The 18664-nt window shown below is 41.6% G+C and overlaps 1 protein-coding gene and 1 long non-coding RNA gene across 4 annotated transcripts; one reads left to right on the top strand and one right to left on the bottom strand.

The window, feature by feature from the left end:
- Window positions 1-2209: 2209 nt before the first annotated feature.
- Window positions 2210-15211, bottom strand: FBXO47 (F-box protein 47). 3 transcript variants are annotated; one of them, XM_084496435.1, is made up of 10 exons: window positions 15085-15211; window positions 12291-12497; window positions 11658-11828; window positions 8742-8818; window positions 7821-7898; window positions 7009-7117; window positions 5926-6102; window positions 4421-4563; window positions 3878-4037; window positions 2210-3028 (listed from the first exon to the last, which is right to left on the bottom strand). In XM_084496435.1, exons 2-10 carry the CDS (start codon window positions 12469-12471, stop codon window positions 2916-2918), a joined length of 1209 nt encoding a protein of 402 aa, XP_084352561.1. In that variant the 5' UTR covers window positions 12472-12497; window positions 15085-15211; the 3' UTR covers window positions 2210-2915. The 3 variants fall into 3 exon arrangements, with proteins under 3 accessions (XP_084352561.1, XP_084352559.1, XP_084352560.1); XM_084496433.1 differs by having other exon boundaries at window positions 15089-15211; XM_084496434.1 differs by lacking the exon at window positions 15085-15211 and adding an exon at window positions 12694-12829.
- LOC311422914 lies at window positions 13625-18123 on the top strand. The gene is made up of 3 exons (XR_014685529.1): window positions 13625-13680; window positions 14048-14146; window positions 17232-18123. It is a non-coding gene; the product is annotated as an uncharacterized lncRNA (long non-coding RNA).
- The last annotated feature ends 541 nt before the right edge of the window (window positions 18124-18664 follow it).

Here is an 18664-nt window from a genome sequence, read left to right as displayed (position 1 = left end):
CTCCCAGGGCGGTCTGGGCACCGCGGCCTCAGCCCCAGGCACCCCGCAATGCTAGAGCGGCTTCTGCTCGCTCCACACCAAATATAGTCGAAAATCAGAAGCCTGAAATATTCTGGGAGGAATTTCTTCAAACATAAGTCATGTTCTCGCTAAGCTCCGCTCCGTGAGCCTGTATCTGATGTCAACATCTGCAGTGATTAAGGGAGAGTGAGTAAGGAGGAATGCGTGGAATGGAAACTCAGCTGAGTGTGAAACCAGGAACAATAATTTTCTCTTCCTCTGGGTGCTCCGCTCGCCTCGGAGGGCCTTACGAACCAGCCAGCTCTGCATAACGATCGCCCCACATCAGCCAGCTCGGTGCTGGGGACCAGCAGCTGCTCTGCGAGGTGTGAGGCTGAGCAGGGCCGGAGAGGTGCCTGCGGACAGACGGACGGCCACGACAGACGTGGGACAGCCGGAGCAGTGCGGGTACGGTCCTCCAGTCCACGGCTCCAGCCGCAGTCAGGATCGGTCCCAGTCTGACCAGGGCAGTAACAGCACAGGGGGAATTTTGCTTCTCATCCCAGCGGGGTGCTGTTGACTCCAGTTAGAAATCGGTGGCAGAGGAGGACGCACCAGGTTCTCCAGTGTCGCTGTCACCGCTCCAGCTGTGTGGCCCGGGGGCTCCCCACTTGGATGCCTTTAGCCCAGAGGTGTTTAATTGCAGGAGGTGATGAGGTGGTGATGCTGCAGGGGTCGTCTTCCAGTTCAGACAAATCTGGTTCGGGAAGCTCTGCTCCGGTGGGTCTGAGCTTTGATCCTTGGGGAAGGAAAGTCCTTGTCTGGTGGAAGCATTGGCGCATGTATGAACGCTGCAGAAATCCAAAGCTAACGCCAAACGCTTGCTGAGCTATTGTGTATGTAAGAAAAAGAGCAGTGATTAATAATAACTAATAAAGCCATCAATAATTCATGTTTGGCAGCTACACAGAACTCGCATTCCTGGAGGATCTGCTGCAGGAGCGAGCTAGCGCCGGCAGAGCTGGCATTTCATCTGTGCCGCCTGCTGCCAGTGAATCAAAGAACTTACTTTTCCCGTATCGCTGTGCTCGCACAATGGCACTCCTTGTGATGGGCTGAAATTTATCGGCCCCAGGAGCAGGGACACAGGGAACCCCCACCCGTCCTGCGGCTCTTTGTGTCGCTGCACGGCAGAGCAGCATCACACACGAGAAACACAATGGGCCGAGGAGATGCGGCGGCTGAAGGCTCTGCTCCATTATTCTGAATTTCATCTGCTGAGGTTATTTATTGGTAGCGAGTGCTGCTTGCAAGGGGAGGGATGGTAACGAGCTGGGCTGGAGCATTCCGCCTCAGCTGCTTCTTGGCTACGTGCACTGCAAGTCTGTTTTCCCTCGGATTTTGAGATCGTTAGCGATCAGTTTGGGGGCACTCCGTTCACTGAGAGGGTTTCAGACAAAGACTCTTGTATTTTGCTCACTTCACAAATTGTGAGTAGCTACAGCACAATCGTGGTACTGCAGCGTGCTCTCCCACATAACCTTCAAACAGCTAGAAAAAAGGGATGTTGTGAGCAACTGCTGGCAGGCACGCCTGCTCTCAGGGAAAGGTTTCACCTCTGCCATCTACCGGCACAGCACAAAGATCCTCAGCAGATTTACTTCCCGTAGCCACTCCTGAATGTAGACAAATCCTCTCTGTAATTGTCTATTCAAAAAATGTCGCAGGAGTTTTTAACGTTCAAACTTCCCAGCAAATCATCACAGGGTTGTTGGCAGCTCATTACTGACAAAATCAAGTGAGGGCAGCAGAGATAAATTGGCATCGCTTCAGCTGCTTCCTGCAGTTGGAGCCAGGCTTTCAGAAGCTCATCACAGGTATCTGCAGCTAAAATCCAGTCCTAAAGGAACGCTAAAACATCTGGAAAGTCATTCAGGTGGAGAAGAAGAGTATTTGGTAACATGAAGAAAATAACCATGTTGTAAGCAATGCACAGAAAAGTAAGTGGGGTTTATTACATATTATGTGTTTTTGTTTTGAAGGCAATATAGCAGAAAATCAAAGGTTTTTGTAAGTAGCAAACATTTATATACTTTTCTGAAATGGTGACCTTGGCCTATGTGTATTTATTTAACTTGTCTTCAACTTAGCTAGGTCCTATGAAAGGCAAATACACGTTAACAGTTCAGTTACTACAGTAGGCGGGGAGAGGGATTTGAAGTTTCTTCCGCTTTATTGGTTAAAAGGCACCTGGAGTTTGAAGGAAAAGAAAAATCAAACTACTTAATCAAAACAGTTAAATTGCTTTCACGAATCAACTCTCTGCCAAAACTGAACGTACAATCTATGGAGCACTTCTGTTACAGAATGGAAGAGTTAGTGAGAGAGAGACCCAGGCAAACTGGAAAAAAATGTAGCTGTGCTTCTCTAATTACGTCTGTCTCTTTTTTTTTCTCCTTGGATTCCCAAGAGAAAACAAAATTAAAAGATCAAAATGTTTTTGGTTCTGACCTAAGATAACATTCTTTATTATGTGTATGTGCATCAAATATGAAAACCATGTTACTTTTATTGCGTATGCAAACATACACAGTGGGAAAAGAATGCAGTTTATGTTCCCAAACCGAAGGCCCCCAGCCCGCTTCCTCAGCGCGTCTGAACACAGCCTCAGAGGAGCCTGACGTGTGAAACTCTGCTTTGAACACTTAGAGGTCCCCCAGTACGTTCCATGAGCTCATTCAGCTGTTATGACATGTATGCCACTAGCTTCTCCTGCTGTCACTCCAGCTCTTACTGGGGTAGAAATTAGAGAAATAACCAGGCACTGCTATGCAAACGTAAAAAAGTAAAATAAAATAAAGAAAGGGAAAAGACATCCAGCAGGAGTAGAGCAAGAGTCTGTACAATTCAGAGCATCAAACGCTGTTGCTTCTCATGGTCAGGTACAGGATTTCCTTATGGAAGTTAGCTTGTGCATTTATGAGGTGAAACAAATTCAAAAAGCTGATGTCCTCTTCATCACGATCCCCTACGAGCACAAACAGAAACAGTCAAGAATGGTCAGTGAAACTAAATGGCTTCTTTGAAGCTAAATCTTACTCCTTCAGTGTTTTAAACAGAGGCTGAATCAGCAACTTCTGCTTAGTTTTACAAGGCATCAGCTACTGCACCTGATGGTAGGACAGCTGCGGAATAACACAGGGGACTCTCTCCAAAATTCCTTCATCAGTTTGTCCAAAGATGGACAAGACCAATTGTGCATTAAGACAAAAATCTGTCCTAACTGAGCTGTACAGATTGCCAGCGTAATCAGTCATGAGTTCTTATCAGGGCTGACAAGCTGTGGACAGGGAGCAACTGCAGCTCGTTGAGTTGAACAGGCTGGCTGGCAGCTGCTCAAAGCCTGTGCTTAGAGCAGCCCAAAAGGACTCAGGCCCCGTGCTCTGGTGGGATGGATTTTTAAAGGACTGTTGGTTTCACCATCTGTGGCTGTAGGATTCTCTTAGTTTGAGTCTCTGCAACTTATCCCCACCCCAAGTGTATCTACCTGTTTTAGCAGTTGTGGGTGAGTGTTCATGCTGGCTGCCTGCACGTTCATTTCTAAAAATAGTGCCTGCCTTGAAACTGCACCAGGGGATGCTTTTAGCATCCCTTGGAAAGATGCACACTGTGATTAGGGTGACAAGAGCAGATAAAACAAACGCCTTTCCTGATTACAGTAATTGATTGATTGCTATGTGATGTCAAAAACTTCAAGCACTCCAGTATCATTCTACCTGAAAGGGTAGGGATGGAGGGCAGGCTGTTATGCCACATCAGCTGTGTTGCTTGATGTCTTGGCCAGTGCTAACTCCTGACTAAAGTCCTGCAGGCTTACCGGACAGTACTGCCTGTAGCATGTCCATGATCATATGAGCAAAGGCGTTCTCCACGCTCTGCAGGAAGTTGTTTCTCTCCCCTGGAGTGCTGAAAACTTTGCAGACCTTCTGCATCATTTTTACTGCCCAGTCCATGCAGTACAGATCCTTCTCACAGACCTGACACACACCAGAAATGTTAGAACATGCTCTTTGTGATGAGTATGACAATTTAAAAGACAAGATTAAATCTCAGAATTAACTATTGATTCTAATGAATGACTGAATTTGTTGCAGGCATGCCATGGAAAATTAAGGCTTGTTTTGAGGACATGCAGGTTGTTTTTTATTGTTGGCATGCTAATGGAGGAACTTCTCAGCCTTTTGCTAGTGGTACCTCTCGGGAGTAGGCTTGCTACCTTGCAGTTGGAGAGGGTGAAAGAGAATGAAGACTCTTGCTTGACTAGTCATGGTTTGTAGGAATAGATAGGGACACAGTTTTCAAGTCTAAGGAAGCAAATCAGGGTGTAGAAAGACAAAAGGCCCTGCTCAGTAGTACTCACCAAAGCCAGGAAGACCACAAGTCTGGCTAACTCAAATGCTCTTCCATTCACAGCTTTGCTGGCCATGAAAGTGAAGCAGATGTTGTTTCCACTCAGAATAAGAAGCCGAGCATTGTTCTCCATGAGCCACTCCCGGGGAACAACTTTGCAATAAAATAGAGAGAATTTTATTAATTTTTTTTTTTTTTTAATTACTATTTTTTAAAAAGGAAGGAGTGCCATTAAAAACCATTCTGGAAGATGTGAATTTATAAATTATTGGCTTTGGTAGCTAACCAGAATTTGTGAGGAGATACTTTCTGAAATACAGAGTGATGAAGTTACACAAGCAATTCTTACTAGCACTACAGTTAGAGCTCTTCACAATAGCTTCTGTGATATGATCTCACCCAAAACAAACTTTCAGTGCAAACGTTAACATTGTTCTGTAGAATTTCAGTTAGAACAAATATTGTTTGGCTTACCCAGCCTGGCCAATGTTTCCTTCATAATGGTTATACAAGATTTGAATTTTAAGGTTCTTCATAGATTCTTAAAATACTTCACAAGGGGGAAAGCCTGAATTTACAACCAGTGCTGGGTTTCTTTCTTCCCCAGCTACTGCCTGACTTCCAAGTGTAATGACTTTTCCAGTCACACCTCAGCTACTGTAAGGAATATTGCAGTCAGTTTCCCAAGGCACCCGTGTGTCTGAAACACAATTATTGCCAGATTTGGAGGACATGAGCATATAATCCTACGGATTAATGATAAAGGCAAAAACACACCTGACAGCTCATCCACAAGACTGATAACATCGTCTGCTGTCCATTCTCTAGCTTCTGTATCATACAGCAGTTTAATTGCATCTGCTAGACCTTTCAGACTGGTCTCATCTGTTGGTCCTTCTATCATTTTCTGCCAAACCACATGTCCTGAGCAATATTAATCACAACTGCTATTAAGTGACAAAGTAATATTTTTAAGCAAGGAAGGTGCTAAACTGGGCCTTAAAGCAGAGTCAGGGGAGGGGAATTCAGGTAACATAACTCAGCCTTTGTGACAGTGAGATTCTTTTCCATCTGTCATTTAATAGGGACAGTAGTTGCAGCACGAAACACAGAGTGATTTAAAGAAACCCTGGTTTAACAGTTAAGTGAGAAAGGTGCTTTTATTGGGAGAAGCAGACACTGCTTCGAGGTGCTTTCAAGCTAACTTTACCCTAAGTGCAGGAGAATAGAGGAAGAGAGGTGCCATTTCTTCACTTGAATTGTAACTTTATTTATTTTTTGGTATATGAGTGTATATATATGTGTGTGTGTGCACAGAGAGGATATATATCTTAAGCATACATATATATATGCACACACATGTTGGTCAGGTCGGGTTAACCAGCAGTATTTTTTTCTAGGCAATACAATTACAGGTTATTTGCATAAAGTCCAGTATTCAGAAATGCTGCATCCTACAGGGAAATCTCATTCTCAAGGAACAAACTTTGAAAATGAATCCCTGAAAGTACTCACCGTCAAGAGAGGACACTGGCCCAAAGATGATATACAACAGGCGAGCTTGGTTAACCATTGGCCATGGCTTTAAAATACGAGTCAACCAAAATGCAGAATCACTTCGATGAATCCAGTGGTTCAACAAGACGCTACGACAGAATAACCTTACCCGCAGCTCCAGCTTTCGGGCACTTCCTGGGGAAAAAGAATGTAGATATAGCTCCATTAAGCCTTGTACAACACAGATAAACATTTTATAGGAAGAGAGAGAAGGGATTTCTTAAGGCTGCCCAAGAACATCTGAGGGGTTCATAAAATTCTCAGCTGTTACTTCCTGAGTTTGGCTCTTTTGAATACATTGCAGTAATTCAGGCCATAGATTCTGTCAATGCACCCCCTGGTACCTTTCTGCAGCATCTCATGTATGCATTCAAGGGTTCTCAGCTGTGTTTTTTCGGTTACTCTGATCTTTTCTCTTTGATGGCATCAGTAAGTGGCAATAGGAGGAAGTGTGTGAATGGCCGAGTATAAAGTGTTGCACAGAAATTCCTGGTTCTGTGCTAGCTAACTTAATTTATTGAGAGGCATGTGACACATCACTGTAGTATTTCAGAAATATTAAACCTAACTTTTTACTGCATTTCTATCTTTTTTTGCTTTCCCATTGATTCACTGGCAGTGTTGTACAGCAGGAGACATTCCAGTCCATGTTGCTGTTCTCTCTATATATAACTTATGCACTGGTTTGATAATGGAATAATAAGATTTAAAACAAAACACAAGATCTCAAGAAAACTTTCTTCACTATAGGATATGTGTCAAAGGCAAAAGCACTTAGCTTTGTTTTTGGTGGGAAAAAAAAAGAATGTATTTATCTATATGAAAGCAAAGCATTTACTTTAAAAGGGCCACTTTCTGCATAATGCTGGAGCTAACAACATACGTATGAGTCAGGAAAGGAGCAGTATTAAAAGGCTCAGCTGAACTAAAATGTTCTCAAATCTAGATGCATCTTGTTTGCAGTAATCAAGCTCCATTTTCTGCCTTCTCCATGACAGTGCAGTTTGATTTTGTAAGACCTTTGTCTGCTTTGATGATTACCTGGTTTGCTGCTGACAACTGTCTGTACTTTACGGGGTAAATTGCTCAGCTCACAGAGGAAGTTAAAAACCCGGTGACACTCCAGTTCATCCCAGCCTGCTGTTAGGATCTGAAAATTACAAAAGAAAGGTGGAAAATAGATGGATTGAGCCATAGATTTAGATCACAATGCAATTTCTCATATTAGATAAATTAAATCTGTCCTACAATTTATCAGAAGAATAGAAAGGGAAGATGGCATACCTAGAGTGTGGCTGCCAGCACAGCATCTGCCTGATGAGTGTAGGGAAACCATTATCTGCTACAGGGGTGCTGTACGTTGTACCAGAGGTCGTACTTAAGAATCAAAAGCCTCTAACAGTGTTCCACATTCAGGCTCAAGATCTTATTTTTTGAACCATATGTGGAAAAGTACATGATAGTATTTGCTACGAAGACAAATGTCCTGGCACAAGTAATTGTCTTATCCTTTACTTTTAAACTAAGTGATCTCTCCTCTTGGTTTGTGAGTTCGAAGCTGTGCAATAAAATGCGCCCCTTCTCCAATGTCTTCTTAGATAATAAATCACTAATCAAAATCCAGACTGCTTGGTAGTGAAATCCAGACCAAGGAATTCTCCAGAGTCAAATCAGCAACTTTAACAACCACAAAGGAAATTCAGAGAACTGAGTGAATAAATACCCCTTCCCCCCTCCCCAAACCTTAAAACAGTCTTCTGAATATATTGCAAAACCACAAATTAATTTATAAAACTACTTTAATTTTCTTTTATATTTGTGATACTTGCCTTCTCTCCAGAAAGATACCATACCTGTAAAAATACCCCGTAGCACTGTAATCCTAAACAATGCAAAGGACTTGGACAGCCATTAAGTTTAAAGCAGGAAACCTATAAGCACAGAATATTAGTAACTGACTGTAACTGACCATAAGGAAATTCCTGAGACTGAAGATACTCAGTACTCCTTGTGTACATCAATACTGATCGTGGGCATTCAGAATGAGTCCCTTCTCTTGTTCTATAAGGCAACGTGTTCAGTACGTATGTGAGAGTTTAGCTTTAATTTCAAAATCAGGGTCAAATGGGTGGCCAAAAGGTGTCTAAGAAGAGCAATGCTATTTGCAGGAGATTTAGATTTCTATGGAGAGCTGTGCTCTTCCACCACAATATTTCTAATTATCCGCAAATGAAGATAAGTTAACATCTGATCTTGGAATATGAGGTGGAAAATATTTTGGGGAAGAAGTGAGATCTTTTATTAGCCCAGCTGAGACATTTGGGGACAGCAGATTTGGGGCTAAGATTGATGTAACAAATCACCTCCAACTCTCCTCCCCACCCCAGATTTTCATCCTCCATCAGTTCCCTGATGTAACTCACCATGTAGTACCACAAATAACCTGTTGAGCTCAACTGAGACGGGGGAAGAGGGACAGATCTGTTATAGAGTAGCAGAAGGGGATGTAGGAACTGCTTAAATCAGCATTGCTTCTCAGAAAAAAATCCCAGAACAGCCTCATGTTCAATATACTGGTTTAGGCTTTATTATTATTATTATTATTATTATTATTATTATTATTATTATTAAGAGACTGATTTCTAATCAATGAATTCATTATACTGTGTTAATAAACTTCAGCAAAGGGACAGTAAAAGACAATTCCACTAAAAATTACCTTATAGAAATGCAAGTGGCAGTTCAAAGCTCTAGTGAAAGGAATGTGAACTTACTTCTGAGAGTATCTTGTGTATATACTTTAGCCTATCTTTTGTAGGCAATAGAAGTGTGCATCTTTTAAGCAACAATCCTGTGAACAAAACGAACACACACACAACTATGAGTACACATACACGGCACGTACACTTCTGAATTACCTTAAGCATTCACATCACGTGCACGTGATGCATTTCTCACCACTGAGAAGAAGATGCTGAGGCAAAAAGAGTAGCACGTAACAGTAAGCTGTGCTTTGTAGAAGAGATGTATGCTTTGTAGCAGGGATACCTTTGACAAAAGGAATGCTGTCAGGAAGTATGTAAGCTTCCTACAGCATGGCTTGTTTGTTATGTTGTCTTAGAGTCCCTATTAGTCACAACTAATCCCTATTAAAATAACTATATTGCTTTTAGAGTTACAGCTGTTAAAAATACTGGAAATAAATGTTGCTTGTTGCACCTCTTTTAACAGTCCCCCAGGGAAATCCGCTTTTCCTTTACATCATGGAAAGCTGAGCTTCCAAAATTTTTTCAACATAACCACATGCTCTAAAAAGCAAATATTCTAAACTCTGTTAATGTAAAACATAGCTAAGAGGTAAAATTATTTTCCTATACAGGGCTGAAATGGTATGTGTTTAGGACGTCAAAGTCTGGAGTTCATTATAGTGTGGAACAGCTGTTTGTTAAGAAGCGTTTTTTTTCTAAACTATTACAAAAATGGGTTAACAGCTTGCTCTTCAAAAACTTCTACCAGGATAATATATAGAGAGAGCTTGTTAATTAATCAAACAAATCCAAAGAAAAGCTGCTACTTTTCTTCCTGAACTGTCAGTCTCTGCAGAAATACACAACTTCTCCAATGTCAAAAAGTACTTTATACATTTACCGTGGTTCTAAATTGACTCTTTCCTTAGAAGTGTGTTCACATTCTTCCATGACAGACATAATTTATTTATCAGCCTAGGACATGGTCCAAAGCTCAGTAAAGTCAATTTTCTGTTGACTAGGTTAGACTTTGGAGAGAACTCCCTGAAGAACAGTTGAAACTGTTAAGACAATGCCGTTGCAAGTAGGAATACAGACATCAGTTTGGGGAAAAAAAAATATGCTGAGTTAAAAGGGTTGAGCAAAATGTACTGCCCCTGGTTTTATAGACCAAAATCCCCTCTGCGCTGAAGGTCAGTGCCACAATCAGTTATAACTCAAGTCCATTTTAAACAATGACTGAAATTTTGACCCCATTTCAAGTAATGGAAGATTTTACCATGCACTAGAGTGCAGCCAGACTCCTCTAAGTTTAAGTGAGATTTATGTATTACATAGACTCTGTGCAGACTCTCTGAACAGGAATGACTTTTTCCCATTGAGTCCAGTCTTTCCTGCTTTAAAGTAAATATTGATTTTGTAACTGATCTCTTAAGAAAAACATTTTCTTGAGCCTTCCACTGATGAGACAGATATTGCCAATGATCTATATATTCTAAATATGTCATGTTTTTTATTACTAGGCCTACTACGGTGATGGGTTCACACTTATATTTAAATAACAAGTTATCATTTCATATGTGGTTACTACAACGACCGAATCAACTTAGATTTTTTTAAAAACAGTTTCAAAGTATCAGGTTTAATTTTAAAAACAAAACAAATGCTAAAATTATTTTAAGATAGCCCAAAACCTACATGGATTGCTTATAAGATGTCTTTATAGTCTGAATGACTGCAACAGTATTCCTCTACTTTGTGTATACCTTTATTTAATGTCAAGTTCAAACCATAATTCTACCTATAATTCTGCATCTAACCATGGCACCATTTTATTTCCCTGTCAAATAAACTCAGCGTTTTTTAATCAGCTAGATAACAGTTAATTGATATGGATCAAATTAGGGTTTAATTTAGTTTCTGATTGATTAATGCTTATTGTGAGTGGGTGAAAAAAACTTCAGCCTTCTAGAAAGAATGTTCCTTTTCTGAGTGATGGGCTGAATGAGTTAGAATCAGTCTTTTAAAAATTAGTAAAAAACAGAAAGCAATCAATTTTGAATATGAAGATGTACAGTGTTCTTCATTACCACCAACCCTAAGCTATTGTGCTCTGTGTTTCTATTACGTTGTGCCAAAAGAGGTCTGAAAGAGAACAATTGAATCTTTCCGTCCAGAAGGAGTTATACCATGACAGCCAAAGTGCAGGCATTTCCACATAAGCAAGGAGTGAGAGGAGAATGTGTTCTCCATGCCCATTTCAGCATTTGAACTCTGATACACGGCTGCCAAGGGGAATGCTGATCAGTGACAACTGTGATAACATTTTCACGATGAGCATGCTTCTTTTCTAAGAAGCGGAATGTGATCTGCAATACATCTCCAGTAGGCTATCAGGTTTTCTGATGGAAATGGTTGTTGGTCATTTTAGAGCTAGACTGCATTTAAGTACTGCAGCTACATTTCCCAGACTGAGGAATGCAAGCTAGTCCAAAGTGATACATGAAGGCAGTCTGAACAGCCAAATTCCTTAGCTAGCGTGGGGCCTGGGAGTCTTGGTTTCTGCTGCAGTTTCCAGTTGTGGTGTCCAAATAAACTAAATTTGGAAAAACCTACTACTGAGAACTGATCCAGTTCCTCTGCTCAAACCCTGCTTTCCATTTACTATGAAAAAAAATAATAAACATGGATGAGGCAGAACATACATTATTTTCTGCAAAACTAAAAGGTTTTGGAGTCATTTCAAGCAATACCACTCCCCTCCGATTTAATGGTATTTGAGTAGGCTGTTTGACAGGGGGAGGAACTTTAATCTTAGAGGGAGCTGCACAAATGTTTTGGGCCATATCCTCAGCATTTTACCAATCAATGCATATAACAGAAGAAACCTTTTAACCAAGTTTGGTTCTCCTGTAATTGTTACCATTTGCATTAAAGGATCACCTAGGGATTTGTAGTGCTCTAATATATAGGATCCTTCTCTCTTGCCAGGTAGCTCAATGTTATGAAAGTCTTGCAGTAACAGCCTTCGGTTTCCTGATGGGGTTGAGATGTAAGTAATAAGGCGATTGCTGATGGTTTTTGACACCATGCACAGCATGCTGATGTCCTTCACTGAAAAAGCAAAATTCAGTATGCATGTAAATTTTTACTGCAAGAAACATGCTGATTAGTAGTCAACAGCTTTATCTTACTTCAGAAATAGGTCAAGAAATAATAACAATAATAAAGTATTACTGTTTATCTCCTTTGCCAGCAGACGGTGAAAATGATAAATGTATAGGTCTAAGGAATACTTTTCACATAATAGGCAAAAAGAACTTCACATAGTCTGCAATTATAAATTATTTTTTGGTCATGTGGTTCTTCATACATAAAAATTCAGAGAATAAGTCACATAAAATGACTCTCCTATCTAAAAGGTAAAAAATTTAAAATAATAATGTATTTTTCTAAATGGAAAACTTTTATGGTAATTTTCAGATATTGGAAACAATACCCTTCTTACTAGATTCTCACCTGAGAAATAATTCAATAGCATTTGAGAGATTTCTAGTGGACTTATTATATTCTCACCTGAGAGATAATTCAATAGCATTTGAAATATCTCTAATGGCAATGTTTTAAAATATCCAAGTGTTGACAGAGATTGGGGATCTGTATCCATGATGTCGCAGTGCTGTCTGGAGTGACGGTTACTGCGTCTGTATTTCTGGTTAGGAATCAAGGTGTAGCTGGTCCTTGCAGTGGATGTCATTGTTCTGTTAGTGTCTTCAATTCATTCTGGAGAGAAAATAGAGAGAGAAACTTTTTCCTGCAGCACCTAACATGGCTTAATTTCATATAACAACTACATGTGTGATATACAAATGATACAACATCGTCATCTCAAAAAATTCAGTGACACAAGTTTTCCCCAAATGAAGGTCTGAAAAGTAAAGAGTTTTAAAAGAACAATAAATACGTTTTTATTATTTACCTTCTGGTTTCTGAGTCTCTAGAGTAGGTACACTTCACGTTATCAAACAACAATGAGACTCAGTACGTCTTAAAAAAATTAACTGGGATTTTTCACACTATTTTTTGATTCCAGCAGCTGAGGCTTCAGGGAAAATGCCAAAGAGAATGAGTGCTGCAGTATAATTACAAGAGCTGGCAGCACTGGTAGTAACACAACTGGAATCTGTCCAAGCTGCACTACAACATCTCTGTTACTATCAGCGGGAAATACACTCGGAGAATAGACCTCATTGTTTCTAAGATTAAAAATTTACAAAAATTACAGAAAACAAGTTCCAAACATCCTTCATATTTATTGCTAAAGCATGCAAGCCAGGCCTCTCTAATATGCCACTGAACAAAATCGCCACATCCACAATGGAAGCACTGTTTAAACCGACAACTGGAAGAATATGGGGCATTTCCTCACCCATGTCACAAACTGGTTTGGCTGACTGGTGCTTGTGCACTGTATAAAGCACGTTCCTTACACTGAAATGTTAGAAAGTTGTACTTTGGAGGAAGCATTTTTAGTTTAGGTATGTTATTATTCTAGCTAGCTATGGAAGTTTATACTTTAAACTTTCCCAATGCTCATGAGCAAATGCGACTGCTCCTAGAATGACTGTTTCGTTTGGCTTTTATGCTACTTAAGCAAGAGACAGAAAATTGATGTAACCTTCAAGAATCCTTTAAGAACTTTCCAGAAATCACCCATAGATAAACACGCAGTTATATGAAAAAAAAAAAAAATAATATTTATCTTTTAAAAGCAAAGAAAGCGCAGTCTGAAAGTCAGTGAAAGTTTTATACATACAACTGTGGATTCAAAACAACTTAAATTCCAGGTCTTGTGTAAAATATGCAAAGTAGCACCAGTCCTGTATAGAAACAGGGCACCACTAAATTTTGTTCAAGATAGGCTAAATCTGCTACCTACTTCTGATTCTCACTTTAGAAATAAATTGTAATCCTGTGTTACTTTCTTACTCTGCTTCCCTTACTGTCTTTAAGAGGACTATACTACAAGAATTTATGGCATCTTTAAGTGTTTTCTGAAAAGCTTGCCTTGGGTCTGCATGGTGTGTGAGGGGGGAGGGAATACTTCAACACAAGGGAAGTTTTCAGAAGTAATCAGCCAATTCCAGTCTGTTTCTATTCAACTCGACCGAAGTTGGATTGACTACCATTATTGTAACTTAGAGCAGGGCTAGATAAAATTAATGTAAATAAAAATGAGTACAAGCAGGAAGTTTCATAGGCCAAAGCTTAGAGACTTTACTGAAAGCTCCCATTTGCTTCCTCTCTGACTTAATGTGTTTTTTATTTCTCAGGGAGTTCAGCCAGAACAGTGCAATGGACTGTGCACCTCCATCTGCTGCTGGGACACCACTTGTTTAGAGAACTGCTTAATCGAGACTGGAAATTGAAAGGTAAACGTTAAATATTTAACTAGCTGAACCCATAACACTAGCCAGGAAGGGTCATCTTATTTGTTGCTATAAACTGATTTGTTTACAAGCCAGAAAGCATCAACTTCCAATCTTCTATACAATGTTTCTTATCCTTAAGCGGTCGCTAAATTCCTGCTAATTGATGCACTTTTGTCCTGATCAGTATTTTTCTGAGTATGTGTTAGCATTTGGCAAACACTTATTACAAAAGGTTGTTTACTTTGGAGATTGGTTTGGAGCATTTCTGTTTCCTTTCCTCGTCACAAACTGCATAAACGAATCTCTTCAAATATTAACAGGAATTTTCCCTTTTTCCTCGTCAACACACACAAAAACCTACAAGTTCAAGTGAGGAATGACAAATCTCAGGGCACCCAGCACAGCCACGGGGTACATAAATACTTGTTACCCCGTGGCCTATACCGACAATTTACAGGAAGTGTATTTATATTTGTGCTGAAGGTTCTAACACTGAGCTGGTAGTTCAGACCAGACCCATAAACATCTAAATCCATGAATAACTGTGATGAGAAAGTTCAGGAAGCCCTGATCCCGCTGTTGATGGCAACAAGGATCTCAGTGTTGTGAGGGATTGCTGGTTCAGCCTCATCCCTTCGGGAATTCCTCAGAGGGAAATGCCAACGTCTGATTCTTTTGGCACAGCCTGGGCTGCTCAGGCGGCAGTGGTGGATGGAACGGGTCATATTTGGCCCTTTACCTGTGCTTTTGTGTCAGATTGTGTGAGGGATCCTTAGGCCAAATGACAAGCCCCCTGCACCCCGCTAGGCCGCATTCCCCTCTGCTCCCTGCATCGCTCTCAGGTGCTGCCCTCCAAAACGCGGGTTAGCTGCCTGAAAACAGCGACCTGCACCTCCGCACCCACGTCCAGTTAATAGAGAAGGCCACGCAGTCCGTACCTACCCACAGACAGGACTTTATGAGCTCTGTTTTACCTCACGGAAATTCCTTCCCCACACGCACCCCTGGGCCGGGCCACCCGCCAGGCTGCCTGAGGGGAGCGGGCAGAGGGACGGAGGCAGCGGCGGGTGAGCAGGCCCTGCCGCCTGCAGTGAGCACTGTGCGTGTCCTGGAGGGAAAAGAAAACACCAAAATTAATTTTATTTATTTATTTAATATTTAAAACGTGACTGGTTTAAGGCGAACATCACTACCTCCTTTACTTGAGTTCAAAGCAGGGGCTGGGCAGGGTTAGGCACACACAGGCAGGGGCACACCTCTGGCTGTGTGTTTTGGTCAGGAGATGGGCTGTTTGTACACCCAGCGAGAAGACAGTTTGAAAAGAAACTGCAAACAAACATTAAAGAAATCAGTTTCGGGGTGGTGGTTATCAGCGGGGCGGTGGTTATCAACAGGGCGATGGCTGCAGCAGCAGGTGTTTTGGAGGGAACAAATTGCTGCATCGCTTCATTTCAGCTGTATTTCAAAAGTATTAATAATAATCCCTCCTTTCCTGCCTGTGTGGGAATTATTAGCACAAATTACTGTGCTAATTGGCTTACAGTAATTACTTTCCCGCCTTTTTCCCTGCTGCCCCTGTCAGCAGAAAGCAGCGGGCTCGGGGCTTGCCTTTCCCTCCTCCTTGTCCCTGCCCCCTTTTGAATATTCAATCAGGCTGTCATGTGGCCATGCCCCCTCATGAATATTCAACCCCTGGGGGACATGAGGCCTGCAGAATCATAGAATCACAGAAGTGTTAGGGTTGGAAAAGGCCCCCAACATCATCTGGTCCAACTGCCCCCCTACCACCAATGTCACCCACTGAACCCTGTCCCAAAGCACCACGTCCAACCTCTCCTTGAACACCCCCAGGGACGGTGACTCCACCACCTCCCTGGGCAACCTGTCCCAACACCTGACTGCTGTTTCTGAGAAGAAATGCCTCCTCATTTCCAACCTGAACCTCCCCTGGTGCAACCTGAGGCCATTCCCTCTACTCCTATCACCAGTTACCTGTGAGAAGAGGCCGACCCCCAGCTCCCTCTCACTTGTGTTACTGCATAGCCACAATGCCATGCAAAGTTGTTCCCATCAGAGGCCAGGGCCACCAAACCCAGTCCTCTGTCTCCTGGGGAAAAACCCAATCCCAAGCAAAGGAGGCAGGCTCTGGGACAAGCTTGTTACACAGGACATGAAGCCCGCATGCAAACTAACGATGCTGCAGAGAGATGTCACAGCACCGAGGCACGGTGCCATAATGCATGTCTTGGAGCAAAGCTGTAGTGCTGTAAAATGAAAATATGGCACAAGACCAGCTGCAAACACTGCTCGTGGAAGCTGTGCTGCAACGGGCGGTTACAAATTGCTGTGCTGTTACACTGTACTGTGAGAGGGGCACAGCATCATCGTTTTGGGTGCTGGATGATCAGGGAAAAATACAGCGAGCTGCCATTGTCAGTTGGAGCAGCGAACAGTTCGTATTCACTACAAAACTGATTTTAGAACTATTATTTCTTTTCACTGCTGCTTCTGAAACAGCTCTCTAAATAACGAGTGCTTTGGGGGATAGTAGCAGAACCCCTGGGGAGAGATTTTCTTGCTGCTCCTAAGGCACTTCCCATACGATGGCAGCAGAGGGCTGCAGCTGCCTTAAAGGACTTTTCCTCAGTAGGCTTTTCTTCACAGTTTTTTTTTTTTTTTTTTTTTTTCTCTGTAAGTTTATTGAAGGAAAAAATTGCCTTAGCAAAACTGAAATAGAAACCAAGTAAGAGTCAAACCCAAACATAACAATATGGCATCCTCTGCTAACTGCTGCTTAAATTAACGACAATGAGAGCGGGAATGCCACGGTGATGTAACCGTGACTGCAATACTCACCTTGAAAAGGTGAATTAGACAAGTGTGCAAAAATAATGCAATTCCATAGTGGTTGCATTCTGCATCCGTAAGCTCCTTCAGCATTTCTGTCACACATAGTAAGGTATCATCCTCCTCTTCCTCCTGAATGCGTTCCTGTTTTGCCCTGCAGTGTTCCCATAGAGAGAGATGCATTTTAGGGATTCCTGAGTAAAGACTTTCACACTTTTCTACTTGTTCATTTTGCTAGAAACACTGGTACCTAGTGACCAGGTAATGGAAATGGAAAATGGAGCATATATGGAGTACGCTTCCCCTGGAACAACTTTCTGGAGCCTGACAGTGAATTAAGGGTTCCTGAGGTGGTGGTACATCAAGATTCCTGTGTTAAACATGTACTGGTGGACCTAACCTACATAAATATGTCCGACTACTTAATGATTGGCATAATTAATTATAGTAACAGTGACACCAACTTCGGCAATTACATTGTGTTGTGTGGTAAAAGTATTATCTCATGTTTGTTTCAAATTGGATGAGTGACTCACGGCTGTGTTTTTTATTTGAGGTTCTGTAATCCTAGCCAATGTTTGTAAACTGTTCTGGGATGACAGGATGAAAGCTAATAAGGAAAAAAGTACAATTGAGTTTTATACACTATGGTAATGGTTCTGCTCGAGTGCTAACTGCTTATTCTATGCATAAGTGGCCTTGTCTTGTGTACCCAATTTATCTTTGCCCTGCCTACGCTGTATGTGTGAGCAGAGTTATGTAAGTCTGGTAAAAATACCGGTTGTGTCTCGAGTGCTCTGCTGCTCCCAATGATAGCAACAGTGGCAGCACATTTAAATGACAAGAGCGGGACTTCGATGGAGTCAGCTTTTCAAATATGTAGGGTTTAGATGGCAGACAGCTGCTAGTGAGATTTTCCGAGGGGCACAGGCATGTCAGGCATCTAAAACTCATAGGAAGCTACGGGGTAAATGTGAATGCTCCGAAGCCACGCTCCAGCCCAGCATTAAATTCTGCAGCAATGCTCATGTAGCAGGATCTAAATCGTTACTGGTATTAAAACAGCACAGCTTTCACTCATTACACATGCATCATTTTCAAGGAAAAAAAAAAAAAAAAAAAAAAAAAAAAAAGAGCCCTGTGATAAGATCATCAGCTATATTTAAATGGATAACTAGGTGCAAATAGGAAAGAAGACTGGTTAGTTAGGGGTACCTTAACAGAAAAGAGAGGAAGAATTTTGTGCTTCAGGGTGGGGAAGGGGAGGCCCCCAGGGCCCTGTCCAGCCCCAGTGGTGCCAGGGTTTTGAGTATGGGAAGGACTGTCTCGCTCCCCCCATCCCGTTCAAGCCAGCCTTCTTACATTTTAGACACTGAGGGCAGGAAGCGTGTTACAGTCATGCCAAACCACTATGTTCAGCCTCCCAAAATTGGCTTTATATATTATTATTTAAGGTGTTCTTTTTGCTTTTTAGTTTAGAATATACATTCTTCATACTTTCTTTTAAAAGAAAACGCCAAATGTGGTGGGACTCAAAGGGGAGTAGTGGAAAAATGGCACCACTAGGGCCAGCACTAATAAGAACAGCATCTACTGCACTGTAAACATTACAAAATGGAAATAATAATAATAATAATAAACCACAGAAGACAAAGCGCTTCCAAGTTTCAT

This window comes from Aythya ferina (genome assembly GCF_964211825.1).
Source record: "Aythya ferina genome assembly, chromosome: 23".
In the NCBI taxonomy this organism is placed as follows: domain Eukaryota; kingdom Metazoa; phylum Chordata; class Aves; order Anseriformes; family Anatidae; genus Aythya; species Aythya ferina.
The sequence above is the reverse complement of the archived record's forward strand: the minus strand, read 5'-3'. Positions and strand labels throughout refer to the sequence as shown.

What these genes read in the sequence shown, in the direction of transcription:
- FBXO47 (XM_084496435.1), bottom strand. Translation starts at nt 12,471, where the DNA reads ATGACATCCACTGCAAGGACCAGCTACACCTTGATTCCTAACCAGAAA. An exon ending in GCTACGGGGTATTTTTACAG is followed by an intron (nt 7,118 to 7,820) that starts GTATGGTATCTT and finishes TGTAATTTTCAG; the next exon opens with ATCCTAACAGCAGGCTGGGA. An exon ending in TTGTGGTCTTCCTGGCTTTG is followed by an intron (nt 4,038 to 4,420) that starts GTGAGTACTACT and finishes GGTGTGTGTCAG; the next exon opens with GTCTGTGAGAAGGATCTGTA.